Raw genomic sequence first — 21836 nt, forward strand, 5'->3', positions numbered from 1 at the left:
CACATAAGAGACGACACAAACATATGTGATATTGATTGGTGCTCTTTCATCGTCGATTCAATGAAAGTTGCAAGTCTGGTTGGAGAAGATGCGATCTGAAATCAATATTCACTGGCCGCTGACGATACTTGTGGTACGAATTTCATTAATTAAATGATTGTAAATTTTTTTAGCATTATTAAACGTGCGTGTATCTAACGTTTTTAAAAAAATTGACAGTTAACCTATGTGGATAGAGTCGCATCTCCCGGGTTTAATGTGGAACGTAGCATGAGCCCGATAAAATTTTGGAGCATGGCAAATCTGAAAAAAAAGGAAAGGTTAGAAAAGAAACATGGAGGTTTTGGACAAGGTGAGATTAGGGACATGTATTTGGGTGTGGATGGAGATGAAAGCGAGAACGAAACAGAGACTAACACGTGTGCAAATCTGTATAGCCCGAATGATCTGACGGTACGAGTTACAACCATCACACGTGTGTATATTTAGTATAATAGGACTGTTAGCATTAATAACTTATGATGTGCTTTTTTATTAACAGGGACATGTGACTAAGCTTGACACGCTATTCGAATCTGCCATAAAAGACAAAAAAATAATAGAAGGAGCTCTGCGTGAAGCACATTCGGCTTTTCCAACAATTAGCGAGATAAAGACTTTTGTTGACATGTATAAAAATTTCTACAAAGATGTTGTAAACGTCGAGGACAACAATGCGAACGTTGATGACGAGAAGATTGAAATCGAGGCTGAAGAGGATGAGGGTGGTTTGAAGCTGGATGACGTGATAAAGAATATCACAGATAAAACAAGAGAAGCCGATTATGAAAAACCGAGTTTCAGTCTCGGTTTCAGCTCCCAAGAATCAGGTGGCATGGATAACGACACGAATGCTAATGAAAACACGGGTATAGGGTCATACCAACCGGTTGACATAGAAGAGGTGATGAGTGATGAAGAAATGATGGTTTGTCGGTACCTAAGAGGACTGGTAGAATTTAAAAAGAATAAGGAAAGAAAGAGCACAAGGTTGAAATCTATAGAACTTTCGGAGAAGGAAGAAGACGGGATTGCTGATAAAACATTCAGGTAAAGATGTTTTATTAATTTTTTATACACTATTATGTTTGTAATTATATATGAAAACATAGTAGTGCGTGTATGTAGCAATATGCACACGTATTAATGCACATATGTAACACGCTAATATGGCAGCAGCGTGTATGTGTACGGTTCATGAAACATTATGTAAGTATTGATGTTTCATGCATACACGTTATTAAGCTGGTGCATATGTAAACTTACTATATTACTGCGTATACGCATTAAAGTGCGTATACATGCTGTTACTTATACATGCGTGAATAATGCATGTATGTACTATATAAACATATGAGGTTTTCAATTTAATATATATATGTTAGTATTTGTTATCAATTTAATAATACACGGAAAGGATATGTTTGACGCTGACTATGGTGTTTTCACGAGAGCTTATTTGTTGGAGTCTCTGTTGCCGGGTAATCCGGTTCAGCGAAGCGTGGTTGACTGTTGGGCCACAGTTTTAAACTATCAAAAACAATTTAGAAGCCCGGGGTCAATAAACCGTTTATTTTGTCACGCATCAACGGTTGTAAGTTTACAGTATATATAGCCTTATAATAATTTGAATAACGCTTATATAAACTAATGTTTAAGTGGAATTAATTAAATGTGCAAGGTTGGATGGATGATTACAAAAAGGAAATCAACACATGAAGAAAGATTAAAAACGTTTAAAAAAAGCTTGTTGTCTGTGCTACATAAGGATGAAAGCAAGATGGATTTAAGAGAGTATGATGCGGTGTTGTTTCCAATTTTTGAAAAAAACCACTTTTACGTAATCGCGTTCGACATGAGGCAAGCTGGTGTTTATGTTTTCGACAACATGGTGAATACCGTGTATGGAGTTAGAACCAGCACAGTTTACGCGGAAAAAAACACGCCGTACAAAGTGGTAAGTTAAGGCACAATATAAAAATATTATTAGCGATGAATACAAGTAGGCAGTCAGTGATACACATGCGTAGTATGTTAACAAGTTGAACATGTATTACATTATAAATATATACTGTTGTTATACACGTTTGTTATAACGATTTTTTTTTCGTTTACACAGGCTAACATATTCGGCAGGTACCTGACATTGGTCGGACACCCAAAGGCTAAAGAGATTAAGCGTACATGGGCGCCAACAAGAGTGAAATTACCGTGGAAAACATCAAACAACATAACAGATTGTGATGTGTTCACGATGCGACACATGGATTGTTATAGAGGAGGAGATCGTGTCGAGTGCGACTTCAGTGTGGAAGAGGACAGAAAAGCAGAGCAGATCAATATTCTAAGAATGAAGTACATAGCCCGCATACTGACATTGGTCGGACACCCAAAGGCTAAAGAGATTAAGCGTACGTGGGCGCCAACAAGAGTGAAATTACCGTGGAAAACATCAAACAACATAACAGATTGTGATGTGTTCACGATGCGACACATGGAGTGTTATAGAGGAGGAGATCGTGTCGAGTGCGACTTCAGTGTGGAAGAGGACAGAAAAGCAGAGCAGATCAATATTCTAAGAATGAAGTACATAGCCCGCATACTGCTGTCGGGAGTAAACAAAGTAAGAGATAACATGTTGGCGGATGCTAGGGATTGGGAAAGCAGAAAACCAAAACAAGATGTGGTTAAAAAGGTTCGTTTTAAGGAGGGTTGATGGATAAATGTTGAAATTTGGTAGTTAAGAATGAAATAAACGGTAATCGTATAAAAACATATGGTGTCATGTAGTTTATGCATGCTTATTTTGGTTTGTTTTGGCACGTGTAATTGAATTAGACGGTTGGATGGTATGGTTGTAAACATTTGTCTTGGTTGTTTTGTTTGTTTTAATATTTGGAAGTTAATGGAACATTTGAATGGTATGGATGCAAGTGTTTGTGTTAGTTGAATGTGTGTTAAAATGCATAGGGAATGTGCAACGTATACGATGATGTTCGACATGTAAATAGAATGTGTGACTGGTACAATATATATAGAAAGTGTGATGCACACGTGTAATATGAAAACATAACAAGGATATATACGGGTACCAGAGTGTGATGCACACGTGTAATATGAAAAAAGGATAGACAGGGACCAATTTGGGACGCACACACGTAACACGAAAACATAGGAAGGATAGATGTTCACATTACATTATACAAATTGGAAATTAAAAAACACTCATAGTTGTATTATAATAAGAGGTGCAAATAAAAACGAATGAACATACGTATACGCATTATAATGCGTACACGCAACTTGATAATCAGTGTAACATCAAAAAGCGTGTGTAAATGCATATACGCAATACAATATTCATAACGTATAGTGTAAAAAACACATGTATATAAAACATACAACACACAAAATGATAATGCACCGGTCAAAACACATACGCAAACGATATATACCACGCAACTGCACCCGTCTAAAACGGTTTAAACGCAAGTATAAAAATCAAAATATTAATCTGTATTACACAAACATAAGTTTCATTGGGCTGTTCCAGCAGTAATTTCAAATTTTATTAAAATGCATAATCGTCTAATACGAAAACATGAGACACGTTTATTGAATATATAACAATGCAATGCGCGTATGTAAAATAAAGTTCATAAAATAAAGCATGCATGTAATATTAAATGCATAAAATCAAGTAGAAGCAACACGTTTGGACCGTGTGGCATAACGGTTGACGGAACGGTCGGTGGTTGACTTGGCAACAGCAGCATCAGCTAAAACAGCAGCGGCGGCGGCTTCTTTGGCAGCTTTTACCTTTTCACAGTTACGGGAGTCATGATCGATCACGTATTTGTTGCATTTATGACACAACCTTGGGTTTTTGTTACAATTTTCCAGCAGTTTTTCAACAACGCCGACTTGACATTTAGTATCCGACCCCTTATTTCTAATACCAGTCGGTGGCTTGATAGTCACATCAACCGTGTCGGGTTTTCCAACAAGCTCGCTTATAATCGAACGTTTACTGTTACAAGGTGGCTCAGATGGGAACTCTTTAAACACCTTGTCTTTTATATCTTTAAGCTGGACAAGGGTGGAATTGAGGCAATCCGGTTTGTGTCTCAGCCGGTCAGCACATTCGGTTAATAATTCAAACATGTTGCGTCTAATAACTGACTCCTCGTCATCTTCAGCCGAATATCTGTTCGAGATGTCATGAACCCTGTCCGGAAGCACGTTTCTCAACCACCGAGCAGGCAGGTATTTGTCAGGTATCAATTCGACCTGGTTGTACCTAAACACGCAAAAAGCATGTCTGCACAGATATCCAACACGCGTGAACCCCATGCACGAGCAAGAAACAGTTGTATCATGTGCATTAAAGTTGACCTACGTATTTTAGCCAACAAAAAACATAACATTAAAAATAAGGTGAATGCCGAGGAACGTAAGCGTTAACATGTAAACATAAAAATAACAGAAAACATAAACAAACTTACCACATAATTGTTGACTACTTTGAATATTTTGTTGGTATGTGCATTGTTGAATTTTTTAACGTCGTCTATTTCCGAAGAACTTGTAATATAACACTGCCTCATCCCTCTGTAAATTTCCTTTTGAACCTCCAGGAATATTTTGCGTGTATATATCTTGGACGCGTGTATTTCCAAAGGCAGTTTTTCGGGCATTTTTGGTGTCGTTGTACTAGTTTCAATGTCAAGCTTTAGTTGAATTTTTCGTTGTCTGTCAAGAGCAGTGCCAAAACACAATAGAAACTGGACAAGCGTGTTGGCATGACTAGTGTTGACCTTAAAAAGAGAATTTGAGCTTTCACATCTCAATGTAGTTTTCATAAGGCAACACCATTGTATTTCTCTGAAATAACAAGGGACCCATTGCTCCCTAATTGCATAAATCTCGGTAAGCCAATGATGATCACTTAAATTAAGGTCATCAATAAGCAATTTCCACTGCTCTTCAAATGTAGAAGGTGTTATAAACAAGTTCCACACCAGTTTATGTATGGAAACTCGCAAATCTGTATTTGCTAATAAGTCACCCAAAATCTGTTAAAAATTGCACGAGCGTTACATATGTGCATCATATATAACAAAATAAAAAATTAAAACAAAAATTAAAATAATTGTACCTTTAATGGTATCTTCTTAACAATGTGCCACATGCAAAGTCGGTGAATTGACTGGTCAAACACAGCACGAACAGCTTGTTTAACCGCAACATCTTGATCGGTTAAAACGAGTTTGGGCTGTTTTTTATGTGTTTTAAGAAACTTGTCGAGTAACCACTTGTACGACTCGATAGTTTCGTCATATATTAGACCAGCACCAAATGTTACACACTTCTTATGATGATCCACGCCAGTAAATGGTACAAATATCATGCCGTATCTGTCATATAATTACAAAATAAATAAATAAATAAATAAAATAAACAAATAAAATATGTTACACAAAATGCATACATAAAACACGTATAAAAACACGTGTGTGGAATGTTGGTATCAAACAGGTGTGACAGTAGTACAATGTGCAGTTAAAAATGGTTAACATCATAAATATATACGTGTAATACATCTGTGTATCGATCACTTACTTGTTGGTACTGTAGGTTGCATAAAAACCTAAAACCTCCCCGAATGCATCATAGTTGCATTTTGAAACATCGTCAGCCCAAAATATATACCAGAGTTCACTTCCAACAACTTTGTACTCAAACGAGAAATTTGGCAAGTTGACCGAACGAGACGTCATTGTGTCCACAATCATTTGTGCATCTCTGTCAGAAATAAAGAGGCGGAGATCCCTGGTAGCATTTTGGAAATCAGTTTTAGTGCCATTGACGTTGTGAGATCCGCCCTTTAACGAACATTGCAAGTTATGCGCAATGTTTGGACCAATTTTGTTTAAACTTAGTTTGTGAATAAATTGCGTTCAGAATACCCAATTTTTCGTCGTTTCTTTGTAAACTCCATAGCGTTCGGTCCAATCAGCTCATGGGTATGAATATCAACAAAATCATATATCTTGAATCTCATGGTGTTTGGAACGGGTTTCAATCTTAGGCGGGCATTGCAACACACGGCCTTGGAGCTGCTGCGACGAGAGGTCGAAGCAGAGTTTGTGTTAGTTGAATCAAAATCTTGAAATTTCAGTTTTCCGGCTCGAGTACAAAGCATGTATCTGTGTGTTACCGAACCCTTGACTCGTTTAATAGTGCTTAAACGAATTGAAAACCCAGATTTGTCAGCATACGTGTTATACATGTTGACAGCATCGTCTGACGTTCAAACTCCATGTCTTTGACAGGCACAAATTCTTCGGGCACATTAGGTTTCCAGTATGTTGTTCCGTTTGGTGTATGGTAAACAATACTCGACACACATCCTGTATATGGTTGAATATATTATTAAAAATACATTTACATTTAAGACGCGTTACGTGACTGTAACAAATGTCGCATAATGTTAACATTTAGATAACGCGTCATGTAAGACAGAGTGTTAACATGTATAGTGCACATGTGTATTGCATAATATGGGTAAAAGTTGCTATAATACGTATATGCAATATAAAACACATACGTAATATATATCATTTATGCATTGAATATCATGTGTGTATGCAGATCCATAAAGTCAATATGTTACCTCGATGTTCAACACCAACAGATTGCATATTATTATCGGTTTGGACACAATAGCTTGAAGCACCATCGCCGGATGACACTGAACATGAAACACTTGATTGATTGACATGAGATTCTGCTACAGAGTCGGTTATTTCAGCATAATCGTAACCGTTTGTTGCAGTAACAAAGGTATTTCATATAGAATCGTTCAATTGAACCGACAATGCACCATTAATTGCAACAATGCTTCCAGACGAGTCGATTTCTGATTAAACAAAAGCAAAACACGATTATAATTGAATCTAAAGTAGTAAAACGAATTTAACCTAACAATACCTTCGATCAACATGTTAGGAATAACGGGATGAACATCGTGCGTGATCAATGGAACTCGATTTCAATTAGATTATGACGATTCAATTAATTGACATGGGCATCGATGGATTGATGGATTGAGATTGAACAGTGGATCAAGACATGGAAGGAGATGTACTGATAAGGAAGGAAGAATTGTGATAAGGGAAACAAGATTTGGGGGAAAATAGAGTTTGAGTTGTTTTACATATTTACCCCCTTAACTTATTAGTTCTCTAGTTCTCTCCATAAAATAGAGTCCTCTCATGATCCTCTCCCTATATATATATATATATATATATATATATATATATATAGGGATGGGTTAATGTAAAAAGATGTGTGTGTCTAAAAAGTGTAGGAAGTAATATGGATGGTTAGATCTTGGTAGTCAATGGTCAAGATCTAAAGATGGATCCAGATGAGAAGTGTTTTAATTTTAAGTGTTATTTTGATGTGTTAAAGGGTAGTTTGGTCATAGTGCGCATAATATCTTTCTGGATTTTCAACTAAATATCTTTAGAAGTTCCTATTTTTAAGCATTTGTTCTCTCTCACTCTTCCAGAAGTTTAAGTATATAATATATTTTGATTTTATATTTCAATCTTCTCATTAAAAGTTAACCTTTTACTTTATTCTCTATCAGTCTTCCAGAAATTTACAATCATCCAACGTGTTCTCTCTTCAATGTCTTCTGTCTTTCAAAGTTCGCCGTTTACGAAGATCAATCAGTGAGTTATATTTAGTTACAGAGCAAGTAATTAATTAATAGAATCTCGGGGTTGACTTTGATGTGTTCTTCAATCGGTTGTGCAGGATAAGTCTAATGGAGAAGAAGAAGTCACCATTGAGTGTGCGTGCCGGAATCTCAAAGCCATCAGGTGTGTCTATCTTTGGTTTGTATTGATGATGTGTTATTGCTTTTGAATTGTGTGTTTTTAGTCAGTTGCGAAAACCCCCAAATCTTAGGGTTTTGTTTTACTTTTTTTTCGCGTCAAGGTTTGTAGGTAGTGTGTGTTAATCTGGTAATTGTGATTTTGTGTTGGTGTGTTCAATTGTGATTTGGGGTGTTGTGTGTTGTTTGTTACTGCCAAGGTTGTATTGACCTGGTGTGTTTTTAAATTTTTTTTTGTGGAACGGGTTGTGTGTTGGTGGTGTTGTGGTATAAGGGTAATGTCTGGTGGTTTTGTGTGTATTTTGTGTTAATATTAATCTGGGGTGTTGTGTGTTTTGTGTTACTAGTAATGTTGTATGCTAACTAGTGTGTTTTTGTTTGTTGTTGAATGAGTGGGGTGTTGTGTGTTTTTTGTATATGTTAATGTTGTATGCAAATTGGTGTTTTATGCTTTTTGTGTTTGTTGTTGAGTGGGTGGTGTGTTGTTGGTCTTGTGTTATAAGGGTAATATCTGGTGTTGTTTGCCATTAAAATTATTGTGGTGTGTTGTTTATCAGTTCGGAGAAGCCCACAAATATTATACAATACTACTTTTAGAAGTGGTGGTGATGAGGTAAAGAAAGCGATAAACTTCAAAGGTAAAAAGTTTTCCATGTGTGTTTTATGGAAACAAAAGGCGGAGCTACACGATCTTCGAAGGAAATATGTTGGGAAGATTTTGCTGAGCGAAATCAACTTGATAATGGAGGAGATGGTGCAGAGTATGATGGACTACGAGAGTTTGTCGGCTGATGAGAAGATGGAACTGGAAAACGCAGCGCATGCAATAATCATTGAGCGCTTGAAGCTATGTTGATATTTTAGTCCAACTTTTTTGTTTATGTGGATTTGAATGTTAGACATTTGGTTTTATGTTTTGAATTTAAAAGGTTTTGGCAAAACCTTAACTTGTTTTCTGTTTTTGCAAACCCGGACTTGTTTTGGATTTTAATGCTTATGGATTGTAACTATTTTGAATATGTGGTGTTGATTTAATTAATGATCAGTGTGTAGTAGCTAATGTTGAGTTTGTCGAGGATTATAACACGTGAATATGTATAATTAGACACACTCAGTGTATAAGAAATTAAGTGTAATATTAAGAAAGCAAAGTTTCTGAAGGTAATGAATAATAATGTGGATGTAATAAGTAGTTAAAATATTAATATGATAGGAATAAGCATGTCAACCTTATTTGCGAAATATGTATAAATAAACAAAGTATGGATAAATAAACAAACAACAACACAGAACACATCACGATTTGAGGAACAAAAAGACCAGACAAATATGAAAAAATAAACACACCGAATAATACTGGAGATGATAATGAATATACATGATCATGATCGTGCATGATAATATCATTAGGTTGTTAATTTTTATTAAATGTGAAACTAAATTTCGATTAATAAGGAACATTTTCTGGATGTATAATAAATTTTATTAATTATATATTTACATACCATAACAAGAAAATAAACTAAGATTACAATCCTATCCTTATTTAATGATTTTAATCTAATGATGAAAAATTCTTCCTACACTTTTTAGAAAAACATTACCTTTTATTTTAACCTTTCTATATATATATACTAGGTTATGTACCCGTGTACTACACGGGTTGATTAATTGGAATTTTATATAAATCATAATTCTACAATGACAACAATGGCAATTTTAAAGTAGCTCAATTACATCCTAAAAAACGCAATTTTAAAATTGAAAAAAAATCTCTTTGACCCCAAAGTCAAACTAAAAATGAGGAACTAATCGAGTTTAGACATAACATCCTAAATTCAAGAAAAATATCTAAAAAAACGATAATTGCGAAATATGTAGTATGTCAATGGTCCATCTCGTATATCAGCTCGTCCATGATCTGTTATTTAAACAAAACATTGACTTTTGCGGTCCTAACTTGAGTTCTCAATCAAAACGTTGATGATCATTGTGTTACTAATCCAATGTCATAATTTTAATTGTGATATTCTTCAAACTGGTCAGCTTTGTTACCCAGTTTGTATAAAATACATGAAAATTTATCAGCAGTTTCAAAGTTGCATGGAAATTAATAAGATTGACCTTATAAAAATCAAACTGCACAATTTACTCATATATTATAAAATTCAAGTTCAACATCACAATTTAAATATTATAAAATTAAATAGATATCAGCGAACCACATACACCATGCCAAACACAACAGTCATATACTCATATATCTAGGGGGTCCTCTGCCAATTAATTCAATGGTCAACATGAGTTGTGTGTCCCTGATTGCCAAGCCATAAATGTTAACTGTATAAAAAGAAGTAAACAATAATACCGCCAAATAACTATTTTTGACCTGTTATATAATATCTTGAGACCAAGAAACTGTATGTCAAAATATCATTTTCCTGTAAAACAAAGAACAAATTGTAGCATAAAAAAAAGATTCAATGAACTGTATGTCAAAATACCTCTTTTTATGCTTCTGGGCTTTTGTTTTCTTATCCATTTATCCTATAACTTGACCAAAAATTTTAAAGTAATCCAAAAAGAATTATTATTTTTATTATAATTTTTAACCTATTGTACAAGTTTAAAATAATCATTAAACTGAAAAAATAAAGGATATATTGAACTCAACACAAAAATAAGATAATCAAGAATTGTTTTCTTACCTTAAGGGCTGCTAACCTTCGCAATAAACCTTGGAAAAACCAAAGTGAAGAATACAATTTAATTCATGCTTTTAAAAAATATTTGAAGTTAATAACATAATAGTTCATTAATCTTGATATAATATCACCATAGGATTTATTTACAAAAAACCCATATTAATTTAATATAAGTTAAAAGAAACAGATCCTAGAAAAACCGAGGAATGAAACTCAGAGTTTTTGCTTTTGTTAATTGTAAAAGAATCAACTTACCTTCATCGTTGATCAAGATAAAGTTGAAGGCATATCACCGTTTAACAATCTATTATCTTCATGAAGCCGGGTCATCCACTAACAGAATACCTCTCATAAGTGTTTGACATTTGGTAAAGACTACAAAAAATATCAAAATTTGGTGAAACAATTATTGTAGGGTGAAAATTTAGTAAATATAAGATCATCATCAATTGTCATGTACTAACAACTGATGTATTTCATGAAATAAAAAATGTAAAGAAGAATTATGCAGCAATCATCATGAATCAAATAAAATACAATGCAAATATTTGGTGATTTAATAGTAAACTTAAGGGGAAAAACATCATGTTTTACCTGGATTATCTAAATCAAACAATATTATGAAAAAAGAGACAAATATAACTCACATATAACAAATTTATAAATCCTGTAATCAAACAAATCAAGATGAGCTATTCAGAATCGTATAGGGTTTGCCTAGGGCCCACATATGAAATTATAGGGTATAGATTTGGGTTGGATTTGAGAGTGTAGATGGGTTAATACGGTGGCACGTGCCGAGGAAAAGATTTATTTATTAGATATAGATTTTCATCAAGTTGACCAGCCATAAGACCACCCACTATGGGGTGCTAATGAGGGAAAGGAGGGGCGCGAAGCCAAGGGTCGTCCCAACGACCGGCGCCTTTGTGGTGTGAAGGTTGGCCCTCTCTCTCTCTCTCTCCATATCTCACACACACATACATACATATGTGTGTATATATATAATGGCCGCCCTTTGGGCATTAAACCATATCAAGGCATTATTGGTTGGGGCTTCGATACCCGTGGTGCTTTGGTGGCGTTAATGTGGCACCGTGGAAGGGCTTCGATGCCCCCCCCCCCCCCACCATAGAGGATGGTCTAATAAGTTAAAAGAAACAAAAATATATAAATGAACATATTAAATGAAATGAATAATAATATTTTGTATTAATCCATTCCAAAATTATAATGGCTTTGGATTAGCATATTTCTATACAATATGTATAAAGATAAAAGGATGGAAATATGCATTGGCTTTAATGGCTTTAGATTAACTGTTGGCTGTTGCAACATGTTACACCTAAGGTATGAGATACAATCAAATCCTCAAGTAAGTTAATAAATACAATAAAAAACAGCTTTTCTTGCAAATATAAACTGAAAATCAAGTCAGGAAGAAGCATACCTTGGATAAATAACATATTTTCAAACATTGCCACTGACTTCAGGATGAAGTAATACCTATACACATGCAAAAATTTTATAGTATATCTTATATCAAATCTTGAATCAATTGTGATCACATATAGGTTTAACTCCAGAAGCATGGAAATAATGTTTTTAGTAACACCAAAATATGTCCTGGAGTTTGTTCGGTTAGTAAAAATAAACAACATGATTATAAAACTATGAATCAAGATTAACCATCCAACAATATGACCACCAAAGACCAAATAATGTGTTAAAAAACTTAAACTATGATAAATACATGGATTATATTAACAGTAAGTTATATTATAAACCAACATCAGTCAATAATAAGTTACGTACAACCTATCTTATCTAGTCCCCACAAATTAGTTTAAACTATTTATTTCCAAGGGTTAATGGTAGACCACTTAAAGATGTATAGGCCTGTAGAAAAAAAATGGATATTTATAACTATAATTTCATATTTGTAAACACAATTATCAAAATCGGCAAGCCTAAACATTAAAAAGTTTGTAAAACACCTAGAAATAAGCAATTAAGAAAGAATTGTGTACCTAACAGCCAGAGCAAGATATAACAAAACTGTTTTCTGATCGGAATTGAAGAATACGGTGCCGGATCTGATCGAATAAGAAGAATACGGTGGCCGGATCGTCAATACATGAATGATAATATGATAAGAATTGCAGGGTTGAAGATAAGAGCATATGGATTTTGGGAAGGATGGTTTAGGGTTTGTATATAGACGGCTAATCAATAGTGGTTAGGGTTAGTAGATATGGGGTATATGAAACGGGTTTCTAAATGGACTATGATGGGAGGCGGGAACGTGAGACAAATGATGTTGTAAATGGGTGACACGTGGCATGAAAAAAGTTGTATTTATTTAGTAGTATATATATATATACAGGGGAATGATCAAGAGGGAACTCATTTTAAAAAAGAGAACTAGAGAACTAATATACTAAAGGGGTAAATATGTAAAAGTTACCCAAAAGATCAATTTTCCCCAATTCCTTATTCATTCACGATCTAACAGTTCTACTAGCTTATGATTTATTCAAATCACATCCATGTTTATCTCAATCGTTTCTATAATCGAACGCTGTCTTTAATTTGGGATCGATTTCTATACTACAAGATCATACATCTCGAATCCGACCTAATTATGGTGATTGAAGGTATAGTATATTGATAAGATTAGGTTAAAATCGCCCAATAATTTGGCCTTGATTTTTGATCGTTTTCGTTGTTTTTTATTAGCAATCGATTCATCTGAAGGCTCCTTCAACAATATTGCAACGATTGATGCTATGTGTGTTCAATTGGCTGATTCTATGTCAAATACATGTATTACTGCAATGAACGATGTTGAAGAGGTTGGAATATCTTACTCTGTTCCGAAAACAGAGGCCAATCGATCCATTAACTCACATCCGACGTCATCTACAGCCGTTGCTTCAAGCTCGGGGGTTGGAAACGGGAATATAATATGTTGTTGTTGAACATCGAGGTAATAGATGATACATGTATTGCATATATGTTATGTAATATTTCATAATGTGCAACACATATCTTTTATATCATGTAATACACATATGTACTATACCGTTTGGTGTTGTGCTTACACTTGTAGTATGCCATAACTGTTAACACATAGTCATATGTATTACAATCACGCAATCTAACTGACCGTTAACACTCTGTCATATGTAATGCGTATATGCTATGAGGCTACCCATGTTAAATGTGCTATCACTTTGTTAGATATGTATGCTACATATATGCAATACTCTGTCATGTGTACCGCACATACGCAACGCAACCCAATTGTACTGCATATTAACCGTTAACACAAAGATATCGTCCATGATATAGTTATTTTTTATTACGTCTATCATTTGGCATATTTAACTTATGCAACGCTTTTACCCTGTTAACAAATTTTTGGAGTGGAACTTATTCATCACATCCTCCACCTTTTGAAGAACAATGAAATTTGATTATGGTTAATTTATATTTCAGTGACCATCATTGATTGAAGATTTATGATATCGATAAGCTTGTATTACACATGTGTGTTATGTAATATGTGTTAGGAATTACTTTGATTATATCACGTATGCATATATTTCACATTTTTTACTCGTGTTTAAACATTGCATTTGTGCAACGTATTATGTTTCGTATGAGCAATACATTATTACATATATTCAATAGCCACACATAACATGGGTATTACATATTATGCATTAAAATGTTGTTATTACTCATTCCATGTTTTTGTCGAACGACCAATATAATATTAAAATACGATGGTTAGAAAAAACTAACAAAACATCACAAAACCAATTATCATTGCTCTGATTGTGTTATATGTGTGTTTTTACAGGTTTTAAACATTGTGTATGTGCATTTCTTAACATTCAAGTTCATCAAACATGATACATCCATGCTGTATAATGCATCCAATATTTAATGTACACAAAAAAACATTAAACTATACTTACACTAGTATTTGCATGCGTGTTTTCAAGCATTATTGCCACATAACATATCCTGACATCATGCTTTACAAACAGTATGAATTAAATTTTTAATGTGCAGTCTACATGATGTCATACTTACATTCATGTACGTGTTTTTTTTTCAACCATCATATACTACCATAAAACATAACATGATCAAATGTTACCACAAAACATAAATTGTATTAAACATCATGTCTCTACAATGTATCAAAATACCCGGTCAAGATGTCTCAAATGACACTTCTGCAAATGTACATGCTTTTTTCAAACGTCATACTACCACAAAATATAAGATGATCAACATTAACACAAAACATAAACCTTGTTAAACATCATGTTTCTACAGTGTTCCAAATGACAAATCAACATGTATCAAACAACACCTTTTTAATAATGTCTTTTTCCGATTTACTTTCCCAATCTCTCACGCCATTTAACACCTCCTCCTTTAAAGTATTAGTATCCGAAAGAATAGTGTACGTGGTGTATTTCATTATGAGAAGGTATATTTGCTCAGCCTTCATAAGATTCTCGGTGGTAAAATCATAGTCAACCACTTCATCAACTCTTTTATTGCATTCCATGTGCCGCATTGTAAATACACCGCAATCCGTCACATTATCTTTTGTTGCCCAACCTAGTTTCAACTTCTTAGGCAGTGCTTGTCTCATGTCTGCCATCTTCGGGTCACTCATCGATTCCAGGTAATCGCAAAATACATGTTTCTGTAATAACAAATAAATAACAATTGTTGTAACAATAAATGTATTACATATATGCATTATTTAATATAATGCATGTATGTAATACTACTGAAACTTTATATTTAGAGTTACTACTTTATTACGTATATGCATTATTTAATATAGTACACATATGTAATACTATTGAAATGATACATTTAGTATTACAACTTATTACATATATGCATTTCTAATGCAACATATGTATGCAATATGACTCAAATTTTATATTGCATGTATGCAACACACCGTGTCTGCGTAGACGTGTAATGCACCAACGATGAATATGTGTAATGAATCTATAATGCATGTATGTATTATAGATGCAGCACGTATTTAATATATATATATATATATATATATATATATATATATATATATATATATATGCAATATATTATTAATGTATATGCCAAATCAATAATTGTTGTTACTTATATGGGGCAAACCGTTCATTGGGGGTGTAATACGTATGCACAATCCAACAAATATGAACTAGTATCATCATATCGTACATCAATTTACACAAACCACAAACACAAAAACAGAGTATATTGCGTCGATTCCATGTAATACGAACGATATCACGTGAATTGTGTACTACACATTTGCCACTGGACATGTATGCGCTGGCATCAACATGTTGTTATTCGATCTAAAAAACACATAAAAACTAAAAAAACCTTCATATAACCATCATAGTTGATCATCAATATCACTAATATGTATTGGATATATGTATTTTAACTACACAAATGCCGTAATGTTATCAGCATGCTTTTTGAGATGTGTTACATGTATGCAGTACAAAGAAATGTACCAATATACAATACCATTACAATGATCGGCAATACATATGTGTATTATAACTATGAATTGTGCACTATATCACTAATATACACCGTTAATGTATTGCATCTGTGTAATATTTCGGTAATAATGTAAATTAATATGCTATCATCAATATATTACACTACATATGCAAATAACTCATAATCGACAATTATAATACACTTAATCTGCAATTTATTCACAAATCGTTCGGAATTGACGTGATATGTGTCTAATCATCGCTTACAACGAGCCTAATCGACTCTATATGCACAAATCGTTTAGGAATACACACGATATAAAACTAATCAGAGGTTGAAATATATGAAATCAAGTATTACGAATGTTTACCTGCAAGTGATCTTCTGTTTTGTGGTTGATTTTGCCATCTAATTGCTCGAATTTTGAAAACCCTAGTTTATTGTTGATTTGGGATATGAGGGCAGAGTAAGAGATAAGGTTGGTGCAGGTAAAAGGACATTTTTTAATTCATGAATTACCCTATATATATATATATATATATTACATTATAATATATATGGGCATATTTTCACCTTCTCATACTCTCTCTCTTGGAGACGCCGTAAAATTAAATACCAATTAAGATCTCCGACGTAATACTATGTTCTCCGGCGGATACAAGCGTCCATATCCGGTTGCAATTAATATGCAATCAATTGATTTGAAAGGTTTTTGCCTTGGTCAGTTACCACCATCTGCCTTACATACCAACAATCAGTCTCAACCTTTCATTATATACAATTCTCCTTCATCTTCTTCGTGTTGTCTGCAATGGCACATCTGAATGGGAGAGCCACGACCCTAATTGCTTCAGCAGTCCTCAATCGTAAGATTTCTTTGTTAAAATTTCATAACCTAGAATATTAGATTAGGGCTTTCTGTTTCAGATAATGAAATTAATTCTATAGTTTATGCTGTTGATGGGCTCTGTTCGTGTATCTATGAAATTGAATTAACCAAATAGTGATGGTGATAATAAGCTTCCTTTCATACAATTTCATGTTTTAGATAATTTAAATTTTCTTAATTTCGTAGTGCCGATGCATTTTTACATAACTACAAGCTCGGGAAAACTCTTGGTCATGGTTCTTTCAGTAAAGTCAAAATTGGTGAACATACGTTGACCGGCTACAAAGTGGTGGTCAAGATTCTTAACCGAAGAAAACTTAGGAATCCTGAAATGGAGGAAAAAGGTATGATCATGTTTCATAATTCATTAGAATTTTTTAATTTTTTTCACTTTCTTGATATTTCATCTAAAAAATCATTTTTTTATATGTGACGTTGTGCATTGAGACGAGAAATCAAGTTAACCATTTTTATTATAATAGTAGTAATTATGAGTATAATAGTATTATAATCATAAAGTTCTGGTTGTGTTGCAGTGTTTTATGTGTCCACTTGACAAAGCTCAAAGTCATTGATTGAAATCACTGGAGTCGTGTCTAAAATTCAAGAGGCGAAGGAGCGTAGGGGCGGGATGTGTAACTTGATTTTGAAAAGACCGTAAGTAGTTAACTCGTGTTTGAAACTTGAACCAAAATGACATGAACCAGTAGCCAAACTAAAGACGCACCAGGTTTGTTTGTGACATCTTTAGCTTGATTTTGCAAGCCATTTCAACATCTTTGTTGGTGCTCTTAGCCCTGAAGTTTGTTTTCATGGTTTATTAAATCTGCAATTTATTTTGGCATAAATTTTGTCAGAAATCTAAAATTGTTTGATAAAAGGTCATCTGTTTTTGGTCAACTGCAAAATTTGATAAAAGTCCATTGTTTTTGTTCAACTGCGCTTTTTTGGTCTGCAATCTAAAACCGTGTTAATTCCAGTGTCAGATTCATCATCTAATTTATTTTTCAAAGATTATTAATTTGGTAAAATTGTACATTTGCAGCACTATTTTTTATAAATTTGTGCATACTTTGCTAATGTTAGCCACGTGCAGCTATCAGCAACCAACGGTTTACCGCACGCGTTTGATTAGTTGTCATAATTATAAAAACATCGACTATTTGACTCGGTACCAGCTGCAACCCAGGGTATGTCACTTCCAGTTGACCTCAAACCCTTCCCTTAGTACCTGATCAAAACCACTATAATTCATTAGAATTTTTTTTCAGTTTCTTGATATTTCATCTAAAATATCATTCTTTTATATGTGACGTTGTGCAGTGAGTCGAGAAATCAAAATTTGTAGATTATTTGTGCACCCTCATATTATTAGACTTTATGAGGTGATAGATGCGCCCCTTGATATATATGCTATTATGGAGTACGTGAAATCCGGAGAACTTTATGATTATATTGTAGAAAAAGGAAGAATTCATGAAGATGAAGCCCTTAACATATTTCAGCAGGTAAAAAAATATTCTTCTAAATAGAGGTGGTATATTGGGATGGGTCGAGTTGACTTTTTGGTACGGGCAAAATTGACTTGACACAGAGTTGTCTACTTTTTGAGATGGTTGGTTAATGTGTTAAGTATGGTTTTACAAAATCAATGTTACTGTAATAATAATATTATTATGATGTTTACAACTTTGTTTTTGTCAACAGATAATATATAGAGTTGAATATTGACACCGGTATATGGTGGTCCACCGGGATCTTAAGCCAAAGAATATTCTGTTGGATTCATGGGGCAATATAAAATTTGCTGACTTCGGGTTGAGTGATATTATGAGAGACGGGCATTTTCTTAAAACAAGTTGTGGAAGCCCTAATTATGCCGGTTTAGAGGTTATTCATAAAGATTGATTGAATATTGGTTTAGTACATTATTCATAGTTTCATACTAACTCATACTTGATATGCAGGTTGTTTCTGGTAAACTTTATACGGGACCCGAGGTAGACGTGTGGAGTTGTGAGGTCATTTTGTATGCTCTTCTTTGTAGCACTATTCCTTTTGATGATCAAACTATTCCCAATTTATTCAAGAAAATTAAGGTATTGTCTTGCATTGTATATTATTTAGAGGCGGAAATTTTGGCCCGTTGACTTTTGAAACGGGTCCAAATGGGTCAAAGAAAAGAGACAAATAGTGCAAAATGGAACCCGTATTGGCCCAAACCTTTTTTGACCTAACCCATTTTTTTTATTTCACTTTTTAACCCTTTTTTTTATTTCACTTTTTTTCAGGCAGGAATGTATACTCTACCAACTCATTTGTCATTTGGTGCTCGGGATTTAATTCCAAGAATGCTTGTGGTTGATCATTTTAAGAGAATTACAATCACCGATCTTCGTCAGCATCGCTGGTTCAAAAGTCAACTTCCTCGTTACTCAGTGGTCCCTTCCCCAGATGCAACCGAGCATCTAAAAAGGGTAAGTTCGGGTCATAACTGGTTGTCTTGTTTTTCTTTTATTTTCAAGTCATCTAACCTTATGCTTCTTTTATTGAGGAAATTATTAAAAAGAGTGATCAACATGGGTTTTGAAAGGAACCGTTTGATATGGTCACTTTGAAGCCGAATAAAAGATGATGTATTTAACTATTTTCTCATTTATTTTGTTATAGTTTTTCATAAAGGTGAAATGTTTGCTGGTTTTACATATTGAATTTGTCTTATATCAGGCTACAGGCTACAGTTGCATACTTTGCTGTTTGATAATGAAACTCATGTTGTTGTTGGATATCTTGGAGCCGAAATTTCCGAGTCCCTGGTGTGTTATTTGTATTTACAACTTATAGAAATTTCGATATGGAACCTTTTGAAGATATAAAAATTTCCAACTTATCAAAGTCTTGGAAAACTATTGTCTTATAAATACATGGTGTTTATATTAACAACATTCATATTTATTATCTTGCTTAAAGTTTGATAGTTTGGGTGTGACATTTGAATATTATTTGGCGTAGGAGGGTAATCTTGCTACTAAGCATCTTGACAATGGCCTGGAGCGGGCCCACATGAGCAGGCTTACTCGAGAGAACTCTTTTAAAGCCAATTTGCCTGGTGAAAGAAAATGGGAAGTCGGGTTGCAGGTTTGTTCAACACTTCAACACTTTGACTTTGGAGGTCAAACTTGTGGCTTTTTCTTATTAAAACTGATATGGGATCTGTTACAGGTTTAACTCTGACCTCATCTCTTGCACAATTGGTATAAATAAGAATAACTTAATTTTAATGAAAATTCAAATTATTTTTGTTCATTTCAAAGTCTGAAGATTGATTCTTTTGACTTTGAAAGTCAAATTTTTATGGTTTGACGGATGACTAAAGCTTTCTTGTTGTATTTACTCATTGATTGATATAATTAACATAGTTTTTTCCTTTTGATTTATGAAGAAATTGTCATTTTTATGTAAGTCAAGTAACAAACTATTTTATCTTGATTCAGCAGCTGTACAAGACTCCCGAACACAGTTATTTGTTTGATGTCCAGAGGATTAACGGGCCACAGTTGCTATATCTGGAGTTCTGTGCTTCTTTGCTACTGCAGTTAGAGACTAGCATCTTCTAGAAGTACATAACTGCTTGTAAATAGTCGGGTGGCTTTTTTTTCTGGTACTCTTTTTTTGTTGTTGCAAATGATAACAAATCCTTAATTTCTGCTAATTCTCTTGATTTATATATTATAAATCATTAAATCTTTATGATGAACACTTTTGCTTAGTTACATACATGGATAATTGATTAAGTGTCTATAGTTTTGTCTACAATACTTTTTATTATTAAGTTTATGTATGTTTCTGGTTTAGACTTTAGATCTTTGTGCAAGGATACAGTTGGTCTGTGATGTTTTCAAACTAAATATTTTTTTATAAAATATTTGATAGGAAATTTATTATGTGAATGCGAACAAAAAAAGTGTCTTCTAAATTAAATTAACGAATATGGACAAACATCACGTTCATTAGTTATGTTCGTTTATTAAGGTTTGTTTATGTTGATTCATTTATTACTCATTACTATTCATTAATTATTAATACCTTATTGGATCATCAAATGGTATTTAGACTTTAATTTGGATATTCTTTTTCACTTTTAAATTGATGTATATTGTTGAATCTTTTGTACCTTTAGATTTAATTTTGGATATTGTTGTTTGTTTCTATTTGTGTTCGTTTATAATATCATTGATAACAAATGTCACAAACAAAGACGAACAATTTTGGTTTCTTAAGAACATAGACAAACAAGAAAATCTGCTTGTTTAAATGTTTGTTTTTTATTCATAAACAATCCAATTTCTAGGCATACAATAGTAGTTAGGTACTTTAGTGTTGATATTGTTGATAATTAATGGTTAAATATGGACTATTATCAATGAGAGTTAGAAGCACAATGCATTATGGCCAAATATGGCCAAATATGGACTATTGTCAGTAAGTAGTGGTAAGTGGTCACGATCAATAGTTGGACTGTTGGAGTAACATTTGACCATAGTCTTTTTATCATCGTGCTTAGTTTTCTATTCGTCTCATTAGCTTTGTTTTTACTCAACCTCCATTATCATATCTTGCATAAAACTACGATAACTTCACAAACCGTACTGATGCCATCTAATTTCTATCGCATCTGCGATGCAAGCTGAATTCACACCGACCAAATCCTCAATACGTCCCCGCTGCAACGCGC

The 21836-nt window shown here is 33.7% G+C and overlaps 1 protein-coding gene and 1 pseudogene across 1 annotated transcript; one reads left to right on the forward strand and one right to left on the reverse strand.

Annotated features, from left to right (window-relative positions):
- Window positions 1–3735: 3735 nt before the first annotated feature.
- Window positions 3736–7045, reverse strand: LOC143636319 (protein FAR1-RELATED SEQUENCE 5-like). The gene is made up of 8 exons (XM_077103948.1): window positions 7033–7045; window positions 6926–6961; window positions 6716–6793; window positions 6338–6452; window positions 5662–5871; window positions 5198–5456; window positions 4545–5114; window positions 3736–4434 (listed from the first exon to the last, which is right to left on the reverse strand). Exons 1-8 carry the CDS (start codon window positions 7043–7045, stop codon window positions 3736–3738), a joined length of 1980 nt encoding a protein of 659 aa, XP_076960063.1.
- Window positions 7046–16769: 9724 nt separating this feature from the next.
- LOC143636320 (SNF1-related protein kinase catalytic subunit alpha KIN10-like) lies at window positions 16770–20538 on the forward strand (annotated as a pseudogene).
- The last annotated feature ends 1298 nt before the right edge of the window (window positions 20539–21836 follow it).

The sequence above is a fragment of the Bidens hawaiensis genome, unplaced genomic scaffold, assembly GCF_021521415.1.
Source record: "Bidens hawaiensis isolate Kalapana, Puna unplaced genomic scaffold, B.hawaiensis_p1.1 tig00007859_1, whole genome shotgun sequence".
Lineage (NCBI taxonomy): Eukaryota > Viridiplantae > Streptophyta > Magnoliopsida > Asterales > Asteraceae > Bidens > Bidens hawaiensis.